A 16,891-nucleotide genomic window follows, 5' to 3' on the forward strand; every position below is an offset into this window, starting at 1 on the left:
TCTCTGCCTAGGGGCATGGGATGCATCTGTGCCCTCCTTGCTGTGTCTGGGTCATGGTTCTGGCTGAGTATCTGTGGGGGGGAGGGGAGAGCCTGTCCACAGACTCCCCCTGCAGAGCTGACGATTAGCAATTAACCGGGAGGAATCTCGGGGGTGAGGTTAATTGGGGAACAGAGGGAGGGCAGCTAGGGTTCTAGGGACTTTGCCCCTGACCCAAGGGTATAAAGAAGAGGATCCCAGCTTCTCCTCAGGCCCCTAGGGCTTCCCTGAGCATCTGAGCAGGAGCTGAAACACAGAACACCAAGGTGAGTCCAGGGTCCCCACACCCCCAACCCCATCCCCAACTCTTAGGCTCCTCACCTCTGTCCTTACTGTGCCTCTGTTTCCTGTCCCCCATAACATCTCAGTCCCAGCCCAGCCTGGCTCACTGCCCCAGAGTAAAACGGACTCATGCTCTTCCAGGGCTTGGAATTCAGCTCTGCATGCCCCCCAACCCCACAGCCAGGGCCCTTGGAATAAGGTTGGGGGTGAAGGGTGGGGTGCTGAAGCAGACTAGGTCACTCCCACCCCGACAGCCGGGAACTCCTGCGGCAATTCAGGGGCGGCTAAAGCAAGTCAAGGGCTTCCCAGACTTGGGGACAGGATGGGGGCCCTCCTTAACTAAACAAGTCCTGGTCTGAGCCTCATTCATGGCAGAAAGGCCCATCAGTGCTTGTTTATTGCTGGGGGGTGGGGGTGGATGGAGAAAGAAGTTCACTTGTGAGGATGAACCCCTGTGCCCCAGGGGCACTCTGGTGGCACCTGCATCTGTCATTAGAACACTTGTTCCCATTGCCATGTTCCATCTATTTGAGGGATTATTTCATTGACATCTGATTCTCCACTAGACTTTGAGCTTCCTGGGGGCAGGAGCTGCATCTGTATTTAGCCAGCTGTACCCCAGCATCGAGCTCAGTGCCTTAGATAGAGTAGATGCTCAATAAATACTTGCTGAATGAATGAATGAATGAATCCCCAAATCTGTGCTGAGCACCTGAGTGTGCATCTCTGGGTGTGGGGGGATGGTGGAGGGTGTGCCTCGCTGGATGTATGTTTGGGATCACACACCATGGGTGTTTGCGCACGTGAGCGTATGGGTGTGTGAGTGTGTGTGAGTTTCCAGGACACGGCAGTTCTCACTCAGTGTTGCTGTGCCCCTGATGTGCAGGGCCCACAGTGTGTACCCAGGATGATGTCCTACGGAGAGAGGTTGGAGGGCCGGGCTGTCTCCCCACTCCCAGTCTGTCGGGGGCACATGATGCGTGGGGCGGCCTTTGCCTACGTGCCCAGCCCACAGGGTGAGTGCTGCTCCCACCCCTGGACCCTGCTTGCCCTCAGTTGCCCACGTCCCGTCCCGGTGGGGAGGCCTCCACCCCTCTGCCCACCCCTCCCAACCTCCCCGGGATGTGGGGCCTCAGGGAACTCCTGACCAGCCTCGCTCCCCAGTCCTGCACAGGATTCCAGGGACCTCAGCCTATGCCTTCCCCAGCCTGGGCCCCGTGGCCCTCGCCGAGCAAGGCTGCCCCTACAGGGAGGTTCTGGAGCACCATGACCCGCTGCCTGCCAAGCTGGCCCAGGAGGATGAGCAGAAGCCAGGTGGGCCTGGGTCGGGGTGGCAGGGGTGTCGGCAGTCACTGGCAGAGCCCTCCAGCCACTGTGCTCATGACTGGCCCGTCTCCAGAGCCTGGGTTGGCCCAGAAGCTGCGCCGGGCTGGCTTGACCCTCCTCAAGGTACCACTGATGCTCGTCTTCCTCTACCTCTTCGTCTGCTCCCTGGACGTGCTCAGCTCAGCCTTCCAGCTGGCCGGAGGTAGGGGAACAGAACCAGAGGAATTATAGAAACAGAACCTGCAGGAGATATATAGAGATCTGTGATTTATTGCAAGGAATTGGCTTACGTGATTGTGAAACATGCTGGGTCTCTTGGGCAGAAGCCAATACTGCAGTGCACAGGTGGAATTTCTCCTTCCCCAGGGAAGCCTCAGGGGAGAGGTAGGGCGGAGGGGAGGGGACCAGGGAAGGGTTTTGAAGCATCTCGGACAACGCTGGCTCATGCTCCCTAGGGAAGGTGGCTGGCGACATCTTCAAGGACAATGCCATCCTATCCAACCCAGTGGCGGCGCTGGTGGTGGGGATCCTCGTGACCGTGCTGGTGCAGAGCTCCAGCACCTCCACATCCATCGTGGTCAGCATGGTCTCCTCTGGCTGTGAGTTGGCCCACGAGGGCCAGGGAAGGAGTGGGGGGCTGGGATTCTGGACCCGCGGCTGGGTTGGGAAGAGCAGGAGTGGGGGCAGGGGCCGCGGGCAATGGGCAGCTCTGGTGTCTCCCACTCTGTTCTCCAAAGCATGGTCTGGAGTCTCAGCCAAGAGGGGCGCCCCAAGAGCTGGGAAGGGTGGCAACTAGGGAGTACACCCTCAAGAAGGCTCACCTCCATGTCGCCACACAGTCACTCATTCCATCAATCAGGGGAACAGAACCAGAGGAATTAGAGAAACAGAACCTGCATGAGATATATAGAGATCTATGATTTATTGCAAGGAATTGGCTTATGTGATTGTGAGGCAGGCTGGGCCTCTTGGGCAGAAGCCAATACTGCAGTGCACAGGTGGAATTTCTTGTTCCCCAGGGAAGCCTCAGTTTTGCTCTTAGGGCCTTTAATCTCATGAGATGAGGCCCACCCAGATTATTGAGGTTAATCTTTTCTCAAGGTCAATTGATGGTTGAGGCAAATCCATCCGCAAAACACCTTCACAGCAACATCTAGATTAGTGTTGGACTGAATAACTGGGTATTAGCCAAGCTGATACATGAAAGTGATGTCACACTCATGTACACATGTGCACACACAAGCACAGAGACACATTTGAATTTAGGACCCGTGCCCTCATGGACATGCACCCACACACTCATTCACATATACACAGGTGCGGCACACATATGTGAACATCAGTTCACATGTATGCACACATGTAAACACACAGCATGTGCCCCCATGTACCTGTGACACTGAGGCTGAGCAGAGTCAGCAGCCTGGCAGGAATGCCTGCTGGGGGCTGGGATGAGGGCAATGGGTCTGACAGGAGAGGTTGTGGGGCAGGAGCTGGGTGGCCCTGATCCAGTTAGTTAAGAGGCGCCCTCTTCTACCAGTGCTGGAGGTAAGCTCTGCCATCCCCATCATCATGGGCTCCAACATCGGCACCTCCGTCACCAACACCATCGTGGCCCTGATGCAGGCGGGGGACAGGACTGACTTCCGGCGGTGAGGGGGTGGAGCAGTGAGGGGCCTGTCCTTGTCGGGGGAGGGTGGTCCCAGACGCCAGAAGCCCCTAATCTGAGTGCATCCTGGCTCCGGCCTGCCCTGCAACGTGGCCTCCCTGCCCAGGGCCTTCGCGGGGGCCACAGTGCACGACTGCTTTAACTGGCTGTCAGTTCTGGTCCTGCTGCCCCTGGAGGCTGCCACTGGGTACCTGCACCACATCACTCGACTTGTGGTGGCCTCCTTCAACATCCATGGCGGCCGCGATGCCCCTGACCTGCTCAAGATCATCACGGAGCCCTTCACTAAGCTCATCATTCAGGTGGAGGCAGGGCTGTCATGGGGTGGGGGCTGGGGGACTGGAGGACCCCACCCTCACTCCCCCCTCCCACACCTTGCCCACAGCTGGACAAGTCCGTGATTACCAGCATTGCCACGGGGGATGAGTCCCTGAGAAATCACAGTCTCATCCGGATCTGGTGCCACCCAAACCCCATGGAGGTGAGTCCCAGGTCTGGCTTCAGTGAGAAGACTCCCTCTTCAGACAGCTGACTGCCAGTGGCATTGTCTGTTCAAAAGCTCTATGTAGACCTAGGAGATCATTTACCCTGGGAGGACAAATATGGGGCACTTTTGCAGTGATACTGTGCCTATGGCAGATGTTGCTACACCCTCCCAGCCTCACACCAGCTTCAGGCAGCCATTGCCAATCAATTAGAGTTAGCATGTCATCGATCTAGCCCAGAGATTGGTTCTCAAAGTGTGGACCAGTGACACACATACCACCTGGGAACCCATTAGAGATGCAAACTATCCGGCCCTTTCCTAGACCCACTAAATCAGAAAAAAAACAGTTAGAGCCCAGCAGCCTACATTTCAACAAGCCCTCTAGGGCTGTTCCACGCTCAAGTTGAAGAACCACTGATATGGCTCAACCCTGTGGTTTCATAGGTAGAGAAATTGGCTCCAAGGGGCTAAGAAACTCTCCAGAGCTTGTCCTACCGCTTCAGGGCCCCAAGCTCAGGTCTTGCAATCTAGGGCTCTCTCTTCCCCCAGGTGCCAGGGGGGTTAATGACTCACTTCTGCCGTGTTTGGGGGCCCAGGTAATGTGCGGAGGTGGGCGGGGAGAGAGTGCTATAAGGATGCCGGGGAAAAATAGGACCAACAGGAAACTGGCCCAGGAGCAGGACAAGTGGGCCATGGAGACCTCACTGGAGACACAACAGCCACTTGTACTGATATTGGGCTCCTTCCCCTGGAGACTCCCACAGGCTGGTGTCCCCTTGTCCTGCTGCACTCTTCCTGCTGCTTTCTGGCTTCTAATGCCTGGAATGAGGCTCCGTTTGGATCAGTTGGACACTCGTGGACCAGCCATTACACCAGGCTAACATGGAAGCTAGCAATTAGCACACTTTCTCACTCAGCCATAAAAAGGAAAATGCTTCATCAAAACCATAATCCACAGTATTTGCTCCCCCTTGATTATAACATACAAGAAGTAACATCATTTAGAACGAAAGACAAGGAAACCAGAAGCCCAGCACACCCTCTTCACTTGCTACTTGATGTTCACAGACTTTATCCCAGTGTGAACAGAGAACATTCTTTCAACTGGCCCTGCGAGGTTCCTTTGCATCTGAGTGGCACACAGCTCCAGCTCAGTCCTTCTGAGTGTTCAAGGCAGTTTGACATCAAAAAGCCCATGCAGACAGCTTTCACGCTGGCTTTGTGACCCCTCTAACACATCTGCCCTTCTCATGAGCACTCTGGGCCCTCTCCAAGCTCTCTGAATGGCCCAAATCCCCTCTGCTTCACAGCAAAACCTGAAAGAGACCAAAGTCACACACTTTGAACTTCACAAAAAGCAAGCTGTGGAAGGGAGCTCCTCAGCCGTGGTGATCCTCGAGTCCTCTGAAATCCTTGCTGCCTGCCTGCAGCTGCATTCACCTGGTCTCCCCTTGAAGGATGCACCAGCAAATGTAGCTCTCACCCAATGGAATCCTCAGTGACGCTGGTCCTGAGGCCCAGGGATTGGAAGCAACCCACCCAAGTTCACTGGGCCGGGGCTGTCCTCACTGGTGCCTCCGCTGCTCCTGCTACTACTCGCCTGAGCACTGTTTTCTCGTCCCAGCTCTCCCGGGAAACCTTCCCTTGAGAGCAGGGTCCAGACTGGATTTCCTTGGCTTGGAGAGTAGCTGGGGGTGGGATGTGAGCTCCCCGTTCTGGCCCTCTCTCTGGGACAGTCCCCTTTGGAAAGTGGCTCACTCAGCCACGTGCACTGGCCGCTCCTCCTGCACTGAAGACTCACGTTTTTCCTCTGGCCACCAAGTCTCCTGTGGCCCCTTCCAACCTGTTCTCATTGCTTCCAGCTTTCACCAAGCTAGGCCCAACCTCGCCTAAGCCAGCCTCCAGGGCACCTATGTGATGACAGTCTGAGGTTTTCCAGATGGTGAAAGAAAAACCAGAGGCAGTGTTTGTTAGCATCCCAACAATTCTTGATGTTCCAGGATCCTGACACTGTCCTGGGAATTACCTTCTTGTGTGGTCACAGTGTGGATTGTCAACCCTACATACCTGGTTTAAACCAGCTTCTTTTGAGGACTTGGGAGGCAGGGATTGTCACAACCCCATTTTAAACAGGTTCAGACAGGCTTGTCCAAGTCTACGTGATTGAGGTAGGACAAAAATCCTGGTGGAATCTGGAGCCCACACTCTTGACTCTCCATTTCGCTGTCTCTTCCAGATGTATATCCCACCATATGTGTCCATTTCCCACTCTGCCTATCAGGCGTGAATGCCACCAGGTGACCACAGCCACTTGGAGACCCTCCAGGGGTGGTAGGTGTGGCTGTAAAAATGAATTCTCCTCTTTGCCACCAGATGGCGCTGCTAGCAGAGCACTCACGCTCTGCTTCCAGAAAAGCAAAGACCCTAAAACACCTCTTCTCCTGGAGGGGAGACTACTGCACACGCCCACATCCTGCACGGTTTTCCCCAGGGGAAGGATTCTTGGAGCCCACATTCCTCTGTGAGCTTAATCATATCCTTCAGTTCCCAGAGGTGTCTCCTTAATTTGGGTTGTCTCTGCAAGCACATAAATCCCAAACTCTCTCTTCCCAGATTCCTCACAACTAGCCCCTGGGGAGAAGTGGGCAGCATTATGGACCTCATGCTTCAGACAAGGAAACTGAGGCTTAGAGAGGTTACGTGTTTTGTCCAGTGTCACACAGCAGGGAGAGCTCAGCTGGGGTTGAGCCCAGGGCTAAGGCAACCCCTCCACATGCCCCTCCCACTCCTCCACCCCCACCTACCCCAGGCCCAGGAGGGATGGGCATATCCTGGGGCTATGCCCCAGACCCTGGGCCTGGCAGCTCTTTACCTAGGCTGGAGCTCCCACCTTCCCCTCTGCTGGACAGGGAAGCCCCAGGGCCTGCTCCTTCCCCTCCCGTCTCTGCCCACCCAGCCTGGCAATGCAGTTGACCCTCTCTCTGCCACTCTTGCTGCCTCCACACTCTTCTCTTGCACTTTAGGGTCTCTGAACCGGCCCTTTGAGCTCAGCCAGGGCCACATAACCCCAGGCAGGAAGGTCAAGTTTCCAAAACTCAGAAGTCCTAGCCCCCAGCCTTGCCCTGCCCCGACATTGTCAGCACTGAGTGGGACCCCAGTGGAGCTCCTCTCCTCCTCCTCCAGCCTCCCCAGGTCCCAGAGACCCCTCCCCCAAGAGACCCCTAGGCCCAGCGCAGTGCAGGATGGTCCACCAATTTCCTTCCCAGCAGGGCCAGGATCTTCAGGCATGTCTGCAGGAGCCATTGATCCTGACCTAGGAAGTCAACCCATACCCACACACCATGTGATACTAGACAGGCCCAGGGAGGGAGGGGGTCTAATTCTTATTTGGAGGCACAATTTATCGAAGGCTTGTCATGATCTAAGCCCTGTTGTGAGTGCTTCACACATATTTCCTCCTGTAACCTTTGCAACAGCTCTTTTCTTATCCTGCTCTAGAGAAAACAGGCTCAGTGAGGCGGCATGACTTGCACAAGGTAGCTGAGATAAAAGCAGGATTTGAACTCAGATCTGCCAGACAGCAAACACCCGGCTGTCTCCCAGTTACCACCACTTTCCCAGCCGGCTTTTCCAATCAAGCCCATCAGAGACTATTTTCTCCTGGTTTCTCGGCCTGCAATTCTGGCCCAGGCTTGAGGGTGCCCCAGGGCCCTGGTATGGCCAACTGGGTACACAGATGAGCACGCTGCCCCCCTCAAGGGAGTACATGCCACTAAAATAAACCCCGATTTAAAGTCAGGTGCCATAAATAGTTCTTATCTCTAACACACATTTTTTAAATGACACAGATTAGAATAAAACATAAAGGAGCTGTAAATCCAAGTGCCAGTACCACACCTGAGCCCTTACCCTCAGCACCCAGGAAGGTCAGAGGGGTGTGGGCTGCGGACTCCCCAGGGGGTCCCACAGGGAATGGGACCAGGGTCCATATCAGCTCCCAGAGGAGGAAGATGGTGGTGACAGGGAGAAGCTGTGGCTCTTTCATTTTGCCTGGGGCCCAAGGAGTAAGGGCCCCTTTCTGCGGCTCAAGTCCTCCTTTGTAACATGGCTTCTTCCTAGCCAAGCCTGGCCCACTTTATACTTTCACTGATGGGACCCTGGGGGAAAGGTAAGGAGCCCAGGTTGCATTTTTAAAAAGAACTCCTTAGGGAATTCCCTGGCAGTCCAGTGGTTAGGACTCCACGCTTTCACTGCTGAGGTCCTGGGTTCGATCCCTGGTCGGGGAACTGAGATCCCACAAGCTGTGCCAAGGAAAAAAAAAAAAAACTCCTTAACCCAAGAAGGCTACAGATGAGTGGTTCCAGACTGGCCAGACTGGCCTTCACAGAATTGTAAAGTATGTCTTTAAGCGGTTGCCAACATTTACAGATTGGGAGATTTTATCTAAACCTTCAGAGCTGTGGTTTCTCTTGTAGAATCAGGCCCTTTGGCTAAGCTGGGCTGCATCTCTGGACAGTGACAGTGGCCTGGAGCTGAGTAGCTGCTGCCCCTTTAGGCCCAGGACACTCCCCACCACCTCCACGCACAGCCTGAGCCCCTCACTTAGGCTACCTGCCTGGCTCTGGGCCCTCTGAGTTAAGGGGCCTCTCCAGGAACCCCCTCCTCTTCACCGATAGTAGATGGGGGAGGGAAGAGATGTTGGTCCTGGGCCCTCTGCCCCACCCCCTCCAGATAAGGAATTGAGCAAGAGGAAAACAGAACGTGGGCTAGGTGCCTGAGGGGAGAGGACAGGGCAAGGATGCTGGGGAAGAGGAGGCCCTGAGACAGGGATTGATAATAAAAGATGGGGAAGGGAGAGTTTTCAGAAGAAGTGGGCCATGGTCAGCAGCCTCCAATGCCAAGGAGAGGTAGAAGAAAACATGGACAAGACACCATCAGATCAGGAGGCCCCTGCGGGCCCCAGTGAGAGCCAGATCAGTGGGTTGATGGGGCTGAATATTCTGAGGGCCGACTACAGCCAGATTCTCCTGTGGCAGATATTTTCAACTCCATTTCATCATTGGAGGAAACAGACTCAGAGAGGGCAAGCAAAGCATCCAAGGGCATGCAGTCAAGAGGACCATCTGTATCCCCTCCATCCCCCGTCTCTCCCTAACCCCCACCTTAGCCCCCATCCCAGGCTGCATTTTCCTGAATTCTCTAAGTCACTCTCCTCTTAATCTAGGTTCCCTCCCGCAGGCCCAGGGCAGAGGCCAACACCAGCCGGATGCTCGGAAATGCCACCATGGAGAAATGTGAGTACCTGCAGCGTGGGAGATGTCTGGCACGGCAGGGCAGAGTCTGGCAGAGGCAGGGCCATCTCCCACCTGGCCACTGCTGCTTCCAGCCCCAGGAGGACAGCTGTCAGCCAGCCCAGCTCCTGGGCTTGGGTCTGGCCCTGCTCTAGAGGTTGAAGAGACATGAGGCAGGGCCTTTGGCTCTGAGCCCAAGAGGGTGGCAAAGGTCGGGGGCTAGGAGCTGGATTGAGGGGGTCAGCTCTCAGAAGCTTGATACCACTACCACCACCCTCCCGCAGGCAGCCACATTTTCGTGGACACAGGCCTGCCTGACCTGGCTGTGGGGCTCATCCTGCTGGCTGGCTCCCTGGTGCTCCTGTGCACCTGCCTCATCCTCCTCGTCAAGATGCTCAACTCTCTGCTCAAGGGCCAGGTGGCCAAGGTCATTCAGAAGGTTATCAACACTGGTGAGCCTCGAGCAGTGGGTGGGCAGGCCCCAGGATGGGCCGTTCTGGATCTTGCTGCGTCCTGCCACTGCCTTGGTGTGTGATCTGGGTAAAGCCCTACCATCTCTGAGCCTCAGTTTCCCCATGTGAACAAAGAAGAGATTGGACGAGGTGATTTTTGAGGCCCCTGAGGTGCTGACAGCTGGGGATCTGTGGCTGCTTCCAGCTGTCGTTCCATTCTAGCAGGTGGCTCCAGAGAGATTCTCAGAGGCCATTGTTTGATTCAATTAATAGTCATTAAGCCCCTACTGTGTGCCAAGCACGGCGTGGTGCCAGGGATACAGAGGTGAGCCACACAGAGATGGCTCCTGCCCTCAGGGGTCTCACAGCCCACAGGGGGAGACAAGCAATAAAAAAGTGATCGAGGGGGGATAAATTCAGATAGAGCGGTAACTGCCAAGGAGAAAGCAAAAAACAGCAAATAGAATATGGAAGAGGCTGCTTTGGGTGGGTGGTCAGTGGCTTCTGTGCAGAGGTGACATTTGAGCAGGGACCTAAATGTGGAGCAGTCAGATGTGGCTGAAGAGCTTTTCGGGTGGAGGGAACCTACCTGAAAGTGCAAAGGCTCCGAGGCAGGACTCAGCTGGCCAGGACTGTGGCACAAAAAGGTGGCCAGCAGTGTGGTGGGAGCTCAGTGAGTGAGGTGGAGAGAGATAGGGAGAGGTCAGCGAGGTAACAGGGACAGAGCAGGTCCCAGGCTGCGCTCAGAGCCTAGACTTTATCCAGGGTAATGGGGGCACTTGGGGGTTTGGGCAGGGCAGTGATACCATCTGACTTTCATTTAAGCCTCATTTTGAGCTTTCGGGACACTGCCTGGCACTGGCAAAGGCAGCATGACAAACGCTGGAATAAGGGGCATCCATGCATCTATGGGAGCTCAGAGGAGGGAGATGCAAAGTCTGCCCAGGGGCTGGGGTCAGGGAGGGCTTTCCAGTGGCAGTGATATCCACGCTGTCCCGAGGATGAATATTTAGGAGTGAGGAGGATGTCCCAGCCAGAGGGAACAAGGGAGCAAAAGGATGATAGAAGCAGGCTGAGAAGGGCCTTTAATCCAAGATCAAAGAGGACCCGGAAAAGCCACCGCAGTTGAGCAGGGGACTGACAAGGTCCCACTTGGAAGCTGACATCGATTCCCCCTCCCCAAGGAAAGTCCCCGCCCCCTCCCAATGCCCTCCCACTGACCCTACTGGGACCATTTGCTCGCAGACTTTCCCACCCCCTTCACCTGGGCCACAGGCTACTTTGCCATGGTGGTGGGCGCTGGCATGACCTTCGTTGTCCAGAGCAGTTCTGTGTTCACCTCGGCCATCACCCCACTCATCGGTGAGTCCCCACGCCGAGTCAGGGTTAGGTGGGGCAGGACTGACAGGAAAAGGGCTGAAGGAAGGAGCTGGGGAGACCATGTCCTCTCCTCTATCCCCAGGCCTGGGTGTGATCAGCCTTGAGCGCGCCTACCCACTCACACTGGGCGCCAACATCGGCACCACCACCACGGCCATCCTGGCTGCACTGGCCAGCCCCCGGGAGAAGCTGTCCAGTGCTTTCCAGGTGCGCTTGGGAGAGTAACCCTGTCAGAGGCAGGACAGGGCTAGGACTGGTGCCTGGAGACTGACCCAACGTAGGACAACACGTACAAATTAGTTTTTGACTGCCTACTAGGGGCCACCCGCTATGCCAGACTCTATGGAAACCATACGGGCAAAGTATACCTGGTGCTGCCCTCAAGACCTTAGTGTTTAACAGGGGAGAGACATTACTGGGAGCCATGCCAATCGAACAAGAGTAAGAGGGATTTGTACTCTGAGGAAGGGGTGCTGGCTCAGTTTGGGGGATCAAGGACTGGGGGGGCAGACAGCAAAGGGGTTGCTGTTCTAGGAGCAAAGGAGTAACTGATAAGCCAGGATGTTGCCCACTCAGAAGGCCAGAGCTTCTGAGCCAGAAACTGGTGTGAATCTTTTAGCTACTGGATCTGGTCAGGATCTGCTGGGGAATTCCTGAGAGGGAGATCAGTGGGGGAAATGTGGAGAGTTCAGGGCAGCAGTTATTTACCTACTGGTCCAGAAGTGTTTCAGTATTTTACTGGGGGAATGTCAGCCCTAAGTGCTGACTTTCCTGCTGCCCAGACCCTGTAGGGCCACTGTTATCTATCTTGACTCAGGAGCTGGCGCCCCTGCCCACCTCCATCCATCCGCCCTCTCCCCTGCAGATTGCCCTCTGCCACTTCTTCTTCAACATCTCAGGCATCCTGCTGTGGTACCCAGTGCCCTGCACGCGCCTGCCCATCCGCATGGCCAAGGCGCTGGGCAAACGCACCGCCAAGTACCGCTGGTTCGCCGTCCTCTACCTCCTACTGTGCTTCCTACTGCTGCCGTCGCTGGTGTTTGGCATCTCCATGGCAGGCTGGCAGGCCATGGTAGGTGTGGGCACACCATTTGGGGCCCTGCTGGCCTTCGTGGTACTTGTCAGCATGCTGCAGAGTCGCAGCCCCGGGCGCCTGCCCAAGTGGCTGCAGACATGGGACTTCCTGCCCCGCTGGATGCACTCCCTGCAGCCCCTGGACCACCTCATCACCCGCGCTACCTTGTGCTGTGCCAGGTCCGAGCCCCGCTCACCCCCGCTGCCCGCCAGGGTCTTCCTGGAGGAGCTGCCCCCTGCCACACCCTCCCCCCGCCTCGCAATGCCCAGTCACCACAATGCCACCCATCTCTAGGCTCCAGCCCAGACTGCTGCCTGGAGTCAGGAAATGCCTGTGCCTGGTGCCCGGGGTAGAAGGGCAGAGGGGTGTGTCTGTGTGCTCTGGGCATGCGCCTGTCCTTGCGCAGGTCCTCAGAGGTCTGGGCTTGTGAGAGACCTGCTCTGTCCCTGTCACTCATTGAGAGACAGTGTTATGTGCACACGTGGGCATGTTGGGGTGAGCCTGTGTGACAGCCTGCATATGCGTTCTGATGCACCAGGGGGTGGGGTGGGGGGGTGCGTGCCAACTGCAGGTTACTTGGGTATGATTTTGAGTCCTTTGCACATGTGTTTGGAGACCTGCACTGTGTCCTTGTGCACACACAACTCTGACTGGGCTCGGTGGGAGTAAGGGTGAGTCTGAGTTCATGACCTACAGCTGTTTGCTCGCGCATAGATGTGGGAGCCTGAGTCGCTGGCTGAATTCTCGCCCCCTCCCTGCCACCTTCCTTCCTCCATGATACCATTCTCCTCATCCTCACCCAGGTTTTCTGTATCATTGTTACAACCCTCTTCCCCAACACTGCTTGATTTAAAAAAAAAAAAAAGAAATGAAACTCTCATTGTGCACTTGGAAGTCTGCTTGCTCTCCATCTAGGGGGGAGGAGAGACCATGGTTTGGGGTTCAGCAGCACTATCTCCCCTCCCAAAGAGAGCCTGTTGTGCCCTGGAGGAGCCAGCCTACAAGCTCTCCCCAACAATCCTCCTGGCCCTGCCTAATGAGTCCAATCCACAATTCAAACTTCCTGAGTCCAATCCACAATTCAAACTTCCTGGAGCCCCGGCTAGGGCCACCTTAAGGCATGTGTAAGGAGGGCTCTTTGCTAACCCCACCAGGCTGACCTCCTCTGGTCTCTATCTGCCTCTGCTCACCCACCTCATTGCCTCCCTCCCTCCCTCTCTCTGGGATAAAATCAGTTCTCCAGAAAACAAGTGATAGGTGGGGGCCTGTCAGGGCCACTGGGGGAAGGAGAGGCAGGGTGGAGATGGGCAAGAGAGGTCATGCCCTGGACCCCAGTGCACAGGGCGCAGAAACTAGCCACTCTCCCTCTCACCTTTATCCTCTACTTTTGGGCAATAAACCAGCCTTCATTTAAACCCACCCAAATTTTTCAATTCCTCCTCCTCCATAGGGCCCCCTGAGCTGAGGCTTGCAGAGGGAGGGTCAAGGGGTGGGGGGTGCCAAAGTTCCTCCCTCTAGTCCAGGGACATATCCAGGGCCTTTGGACCCCAAGGAGGCAGGAACGCTGTAGGGCCCCAGACCTAGTTGTGACGGTCTGCAACATGTGCCTCCCCACCCCCACCTCCGTCCCCTTTGAAGTATGTGCAGGGAGATGCAAGGGCCTGCAAGCCCTAGAGCTGCTCTCCAGGCTACCAGCCCCACCATCACCCACTCACAACCCTCACTAGTGCTTCCTCTTGTCATGTGGAGGGGGTGAGAAGTACCCTGGCCTCCAGCTTAGGGAGTGTTGTGGGAGGGTGGGGAGGGGACTTCCTTTACCGTATGTCCCACACAGATCTGTAGAAAGTTTTGTGGGAAAGGATGCTCAGGCCTGAGTTAGAGGGTTTGAGAACTCCCTCCTAGGGTTGGCCGTCCTTAGGACCCTGGGAAGGCACCAAGGCCCTTGGACTCTGGCCTAGGGAGTTAGGCCACAGGCAGGGCACCCGTGGGAGGGCCTGGTGTAGGGCTCAGGAGGCTGGGAAGCCTCTGGACTCATAATACCAACCTCACCAGATACCCTTTCTGCAAGGATCTTCTAGTAAAGTACTTTCCGCATCTGCAACCCTCCCCAACCCCCTCACGACCGGAGGGTGAGTCTGCCACGCCCAGGTCAGACTTTATTTTGGCGCTGTCTGGCTGTCCTGCTAGGTGCCCTGCGAGCGCAGCCCGTGGATCAGCTCGTGCATCTTCTTGTTGAGAATGCCCCCATGCACGCCCCGCCGGCCCATGAGCACGAGGAGCGCACGCGGCGTGTGGCCCACGCAGATGGCGCGCCCGTCCAGCCCCTTAGTGCGCGCGTCCAGCACTCCGTCTCCCTCGGCCAGCAGGTGGTCTCGGATGACGCAGCAGCGGCGGCCCGCCACGCTCAAGCCCGCCTGCAGGAAGGTGCGCCGGTCCGGCCCCGTGAGTACACCCACCTCCTGCGGTGAGATGGCCGCCAGCAGGCCACCGGGCCGCGATGCCCACACGCAGCGATTGTCCGAGTGGCCCACGATGGCCACGTCGTCGATGCGCTGGTCCCGCAGCACCGCACTGATGTAGCCTTTCCAGTCGCCCATTCCGGCTCAGAGTGAGCCCCTCGCCTCTCACTTTCGAGGGTTGTCCTGCTGCGCCGCGCACCTGGAACGCCCGGGGCACTTTGACGTATTCGGGGGGCGGGGTTGTGACGTTGAGGTGGCTGCTAGGTCACAGAGCGGCTATCTATGCTGGAGAATGGGGTGCGGGTGGGGCGGCGTTCGTATCTTAGGCCTGATGAAGTTCTAAAGTTAGCCTGAAGGAGGGAATCGCACGAGTCAAAATAACTCTCAAAATAAACAAACAAGCGAACACTTAAATGGCCCATCAAGCACAGCACACATGAGTTTAAGAACAAAAAGAAAGGTGCCATGTCTAAACTGCCTGACCTCTCAGCCTGATAACCATGCAACTCCCAGAATGTGGTTCTCAAACATTAGGAGTATCAGAATCTCCTGGAAAGCTGATAAACAGATTGCTGGGCCCCAAGTCAGAGTTTTCTCATTCTGCAGTATGGGATGCAGGCAGAGAATACGCATTTCTAACAAGTTCCCTGGCGATGCTGCTGCTGGTCCAGGAACCACACTTTGAGACCCACTGCCCTAGTGACAGTTGGGGCAGGGGTGAGGGTCTTCCACGCCATCAGCCTTAAGGGTCCACACCACTGATTTAATGTTAAGTACTTCTAACCATGGTTCTCAACCTCCGCTGCAGATAGAATCACCTGGGGAGGTTTTAAAACAAATGGCTAGGCCATTTTAGAAATGGCGGCTCCGCTGGGAGGCATGTTCTCCGGGCAGCCACCCGGACCCCCGCCACCCCCGCCGGGGCTCTTGGACTAGGCTTCGCTTCTTCAGGCCATACCAGGCGTTCCGAGAACTTCTAACAGTACCTTGGTGGACGAGTTGGAGTCATTGTTCGAGGCTTGTTTTGCTTCTCTGGTGAGTCAGGATTATGTCAATGGTACAGATCAGGAAGAAATTCGAACTGGTGTTGATCAGTGTATCCAGAAATTTCTAGATATTGTGAGACAGACAGAATGTTTTTTCCTACAAAAACGATTGCAGTTATCTGTCCAGAAACCAGAGCAAGTTATCAAAGAGGATGTCTCGGAACTGAGGAACGAATTACAGCGGAAGGATGCTCTGGTCCAGAAGGACTTAACAAAACTGAGACATTGGCAGCAGGTGCTGGAGGACATCAACATGCAGCACAAAAAGCCAGCCGACATCCCTCAGGGTTCCCTGGCCTACCTCAAGCAGGCATCTGCAAATATCCCTTCACCGATGAAGCAAACCTGAGGAAAAGCCACCTGAACATGAGCTGGTGGCTGAGTCAGCCCAGACACAGTTTTGTCAAACATCACTTCTTGTAGACATGACATTTTGGGAGAACTCTTTGCCAGAGAATATGATTTTAGTTTTGTGCTCTCATCTAAAATTTTCCCCCTATTTTTATAAGTGTTATTTCTGGAGTACTTTATAAAATGCTTATTGCTTTGGTAAACCAAGTATATTGTCTTTAGCAAAGTTTAAGACTGTTAGTGTGATGCCATTTACAGATTCCTTTTTATGTTTTTGGTTTTTGCTGCTTGTTATTATTTTTATTTTTGAATGAGTGTTAATCTCTCTGTTTCCAGTTTTAGATTATTTTGTATGATCTGAGGGGAAAAGCTTGTATGATCTGATCTGCATATCAAAGGATGAGGATTTCGGTTGTAGGCCTTTTATGATAATTTACCCATCAGTGGCAGTATATAAAAATATGTAAATTTGCTGTTTTTCAAGACTTTGAACTACCTCAAGAAGAAGAGTCTAATGCAACAATGTAACACTTCCAGAACCTCAGAATGAGGATATTTTGTAAATAGGTTGGAAGAGGATTACAATATTGTAGGTTAGTGTAGTAACTGTTATTGTACTGCAGTAACCTAGTGCTATAGGAATCCAGTAGTATCCTTAAGTTAATGTTGACTTTTATTTGGGGTAAGTTTATATTTTGTGTAGTCTTTATTTACTTTTGGGGGGGGTAGGAGCAGTGATATGCTAGTGATATTCATTTCTGCAATAATCAGTTTAAGTAACAGAGCAGACCCTGCTCTCAATAGGGGCATAAGTGAAGTATGAGGGTTAAAGTTTGCTGTGATCATCTCTGAGTTTTGAGTTTTGTTTGTTTGTTCTGCTGTTTGGAGCAGATTTTTCCATTAATGAATTTCTTGCTAATGGGTAGTGTTGATTCCAAGGGACTGGGGCCTTGAGGTGGGAGGTTGGCTGCAGGGTGCATGGGAGACTCGGTGTTTGGGAAGATATTTTACCCTCTGTCAGTCACACAGGCCAC

General features: G+C 54.8%; 2 protein-coding genes across 7 annotated transcripts; both read left to right on the forward strand.

The window, feature by feature from the left end:
- The first annotated feature begins 254 nt into the window (after positions 1-254).
- SLC34A1 (solute carrier family 34 member 1) lies at positions 255-14,697 on the forward strand. 6 transcript variants are annotated; one of them, XM_061189989.1, is made up of 15 exons: positions 255-305; positions 1,208-1,337; positions 1,486-1,635; positions 1,721-1,849; positions 2,103-2,246; positions 3,188-3,299; positions 3,423-3,618; positions 3,702-3,797; positions 5,114-5,191; positions 9,028-9,097; positions 9,379-9,546; positions 10,792-10,908; positions 11,009-11,133; positions 11,792-11,998; positions 14,189-14,696. In XM_061189989.1, exons 2-15 carry the CDS (start codon positions 1,229-1,231, stop codon positions 14,579-14,581), a joined length of 2,094 nt encoding a protein of 697 aa, XP_061045972.1. In that variant the 5' UTR covers positions 255-305; positions 1,208-1,228; the 3' UTR covers positions 14,582-14,696. The 6 variants fall into 6 exon arrangements, with proteins under 6 accessions (XP_061045972.1, XP_061045974.1, XP_061045973.1 ...); XM_061189991.1 differs by lacking the exon at positions 10,792-10,908 and having other exon boundaries at positions 14,189-14,697; XM_061189990.1 differs by lacking the exon at positions 5,114-5,191 and having other exon boundaries at positions 14,189-14,694.
- A 4-nt stretch (positions 14,698-14,701) lies between these two features.
- On the forward strand, positions 14,702-16,036 carry LOC133091108 (mediator of RNA polymerase II transcription subunit 28-like). Its single transcript, XM_061189995.1, is given in 1 exon segment — positions 14,702-16,036. A coding segment is annotated over 1 exon segment (537 nt). The 5' UTR covers positions 14,702-15,318; the 3' UTR covers positions 15,856-16,036.
- The last annotated feature ends 855 nt before the right edge of the window (positions 16,037-16,891 follow it).

This window comes from Eubalaena glacialis, chromosome 4, assembly GCF_028564815.1.
Source record: "Eubalaena glacialis isolate mEubGla1 chromosome 4, mEubGla1.1.hap2.+ XY, whole genome shotgun sequence".
Lineage (NCBI taxonomy): Eukaryota > Metazoa > Chordata > Mammalia > Artiodactyla > Balaenidae > Eubalaena > Eubalaena glacialis.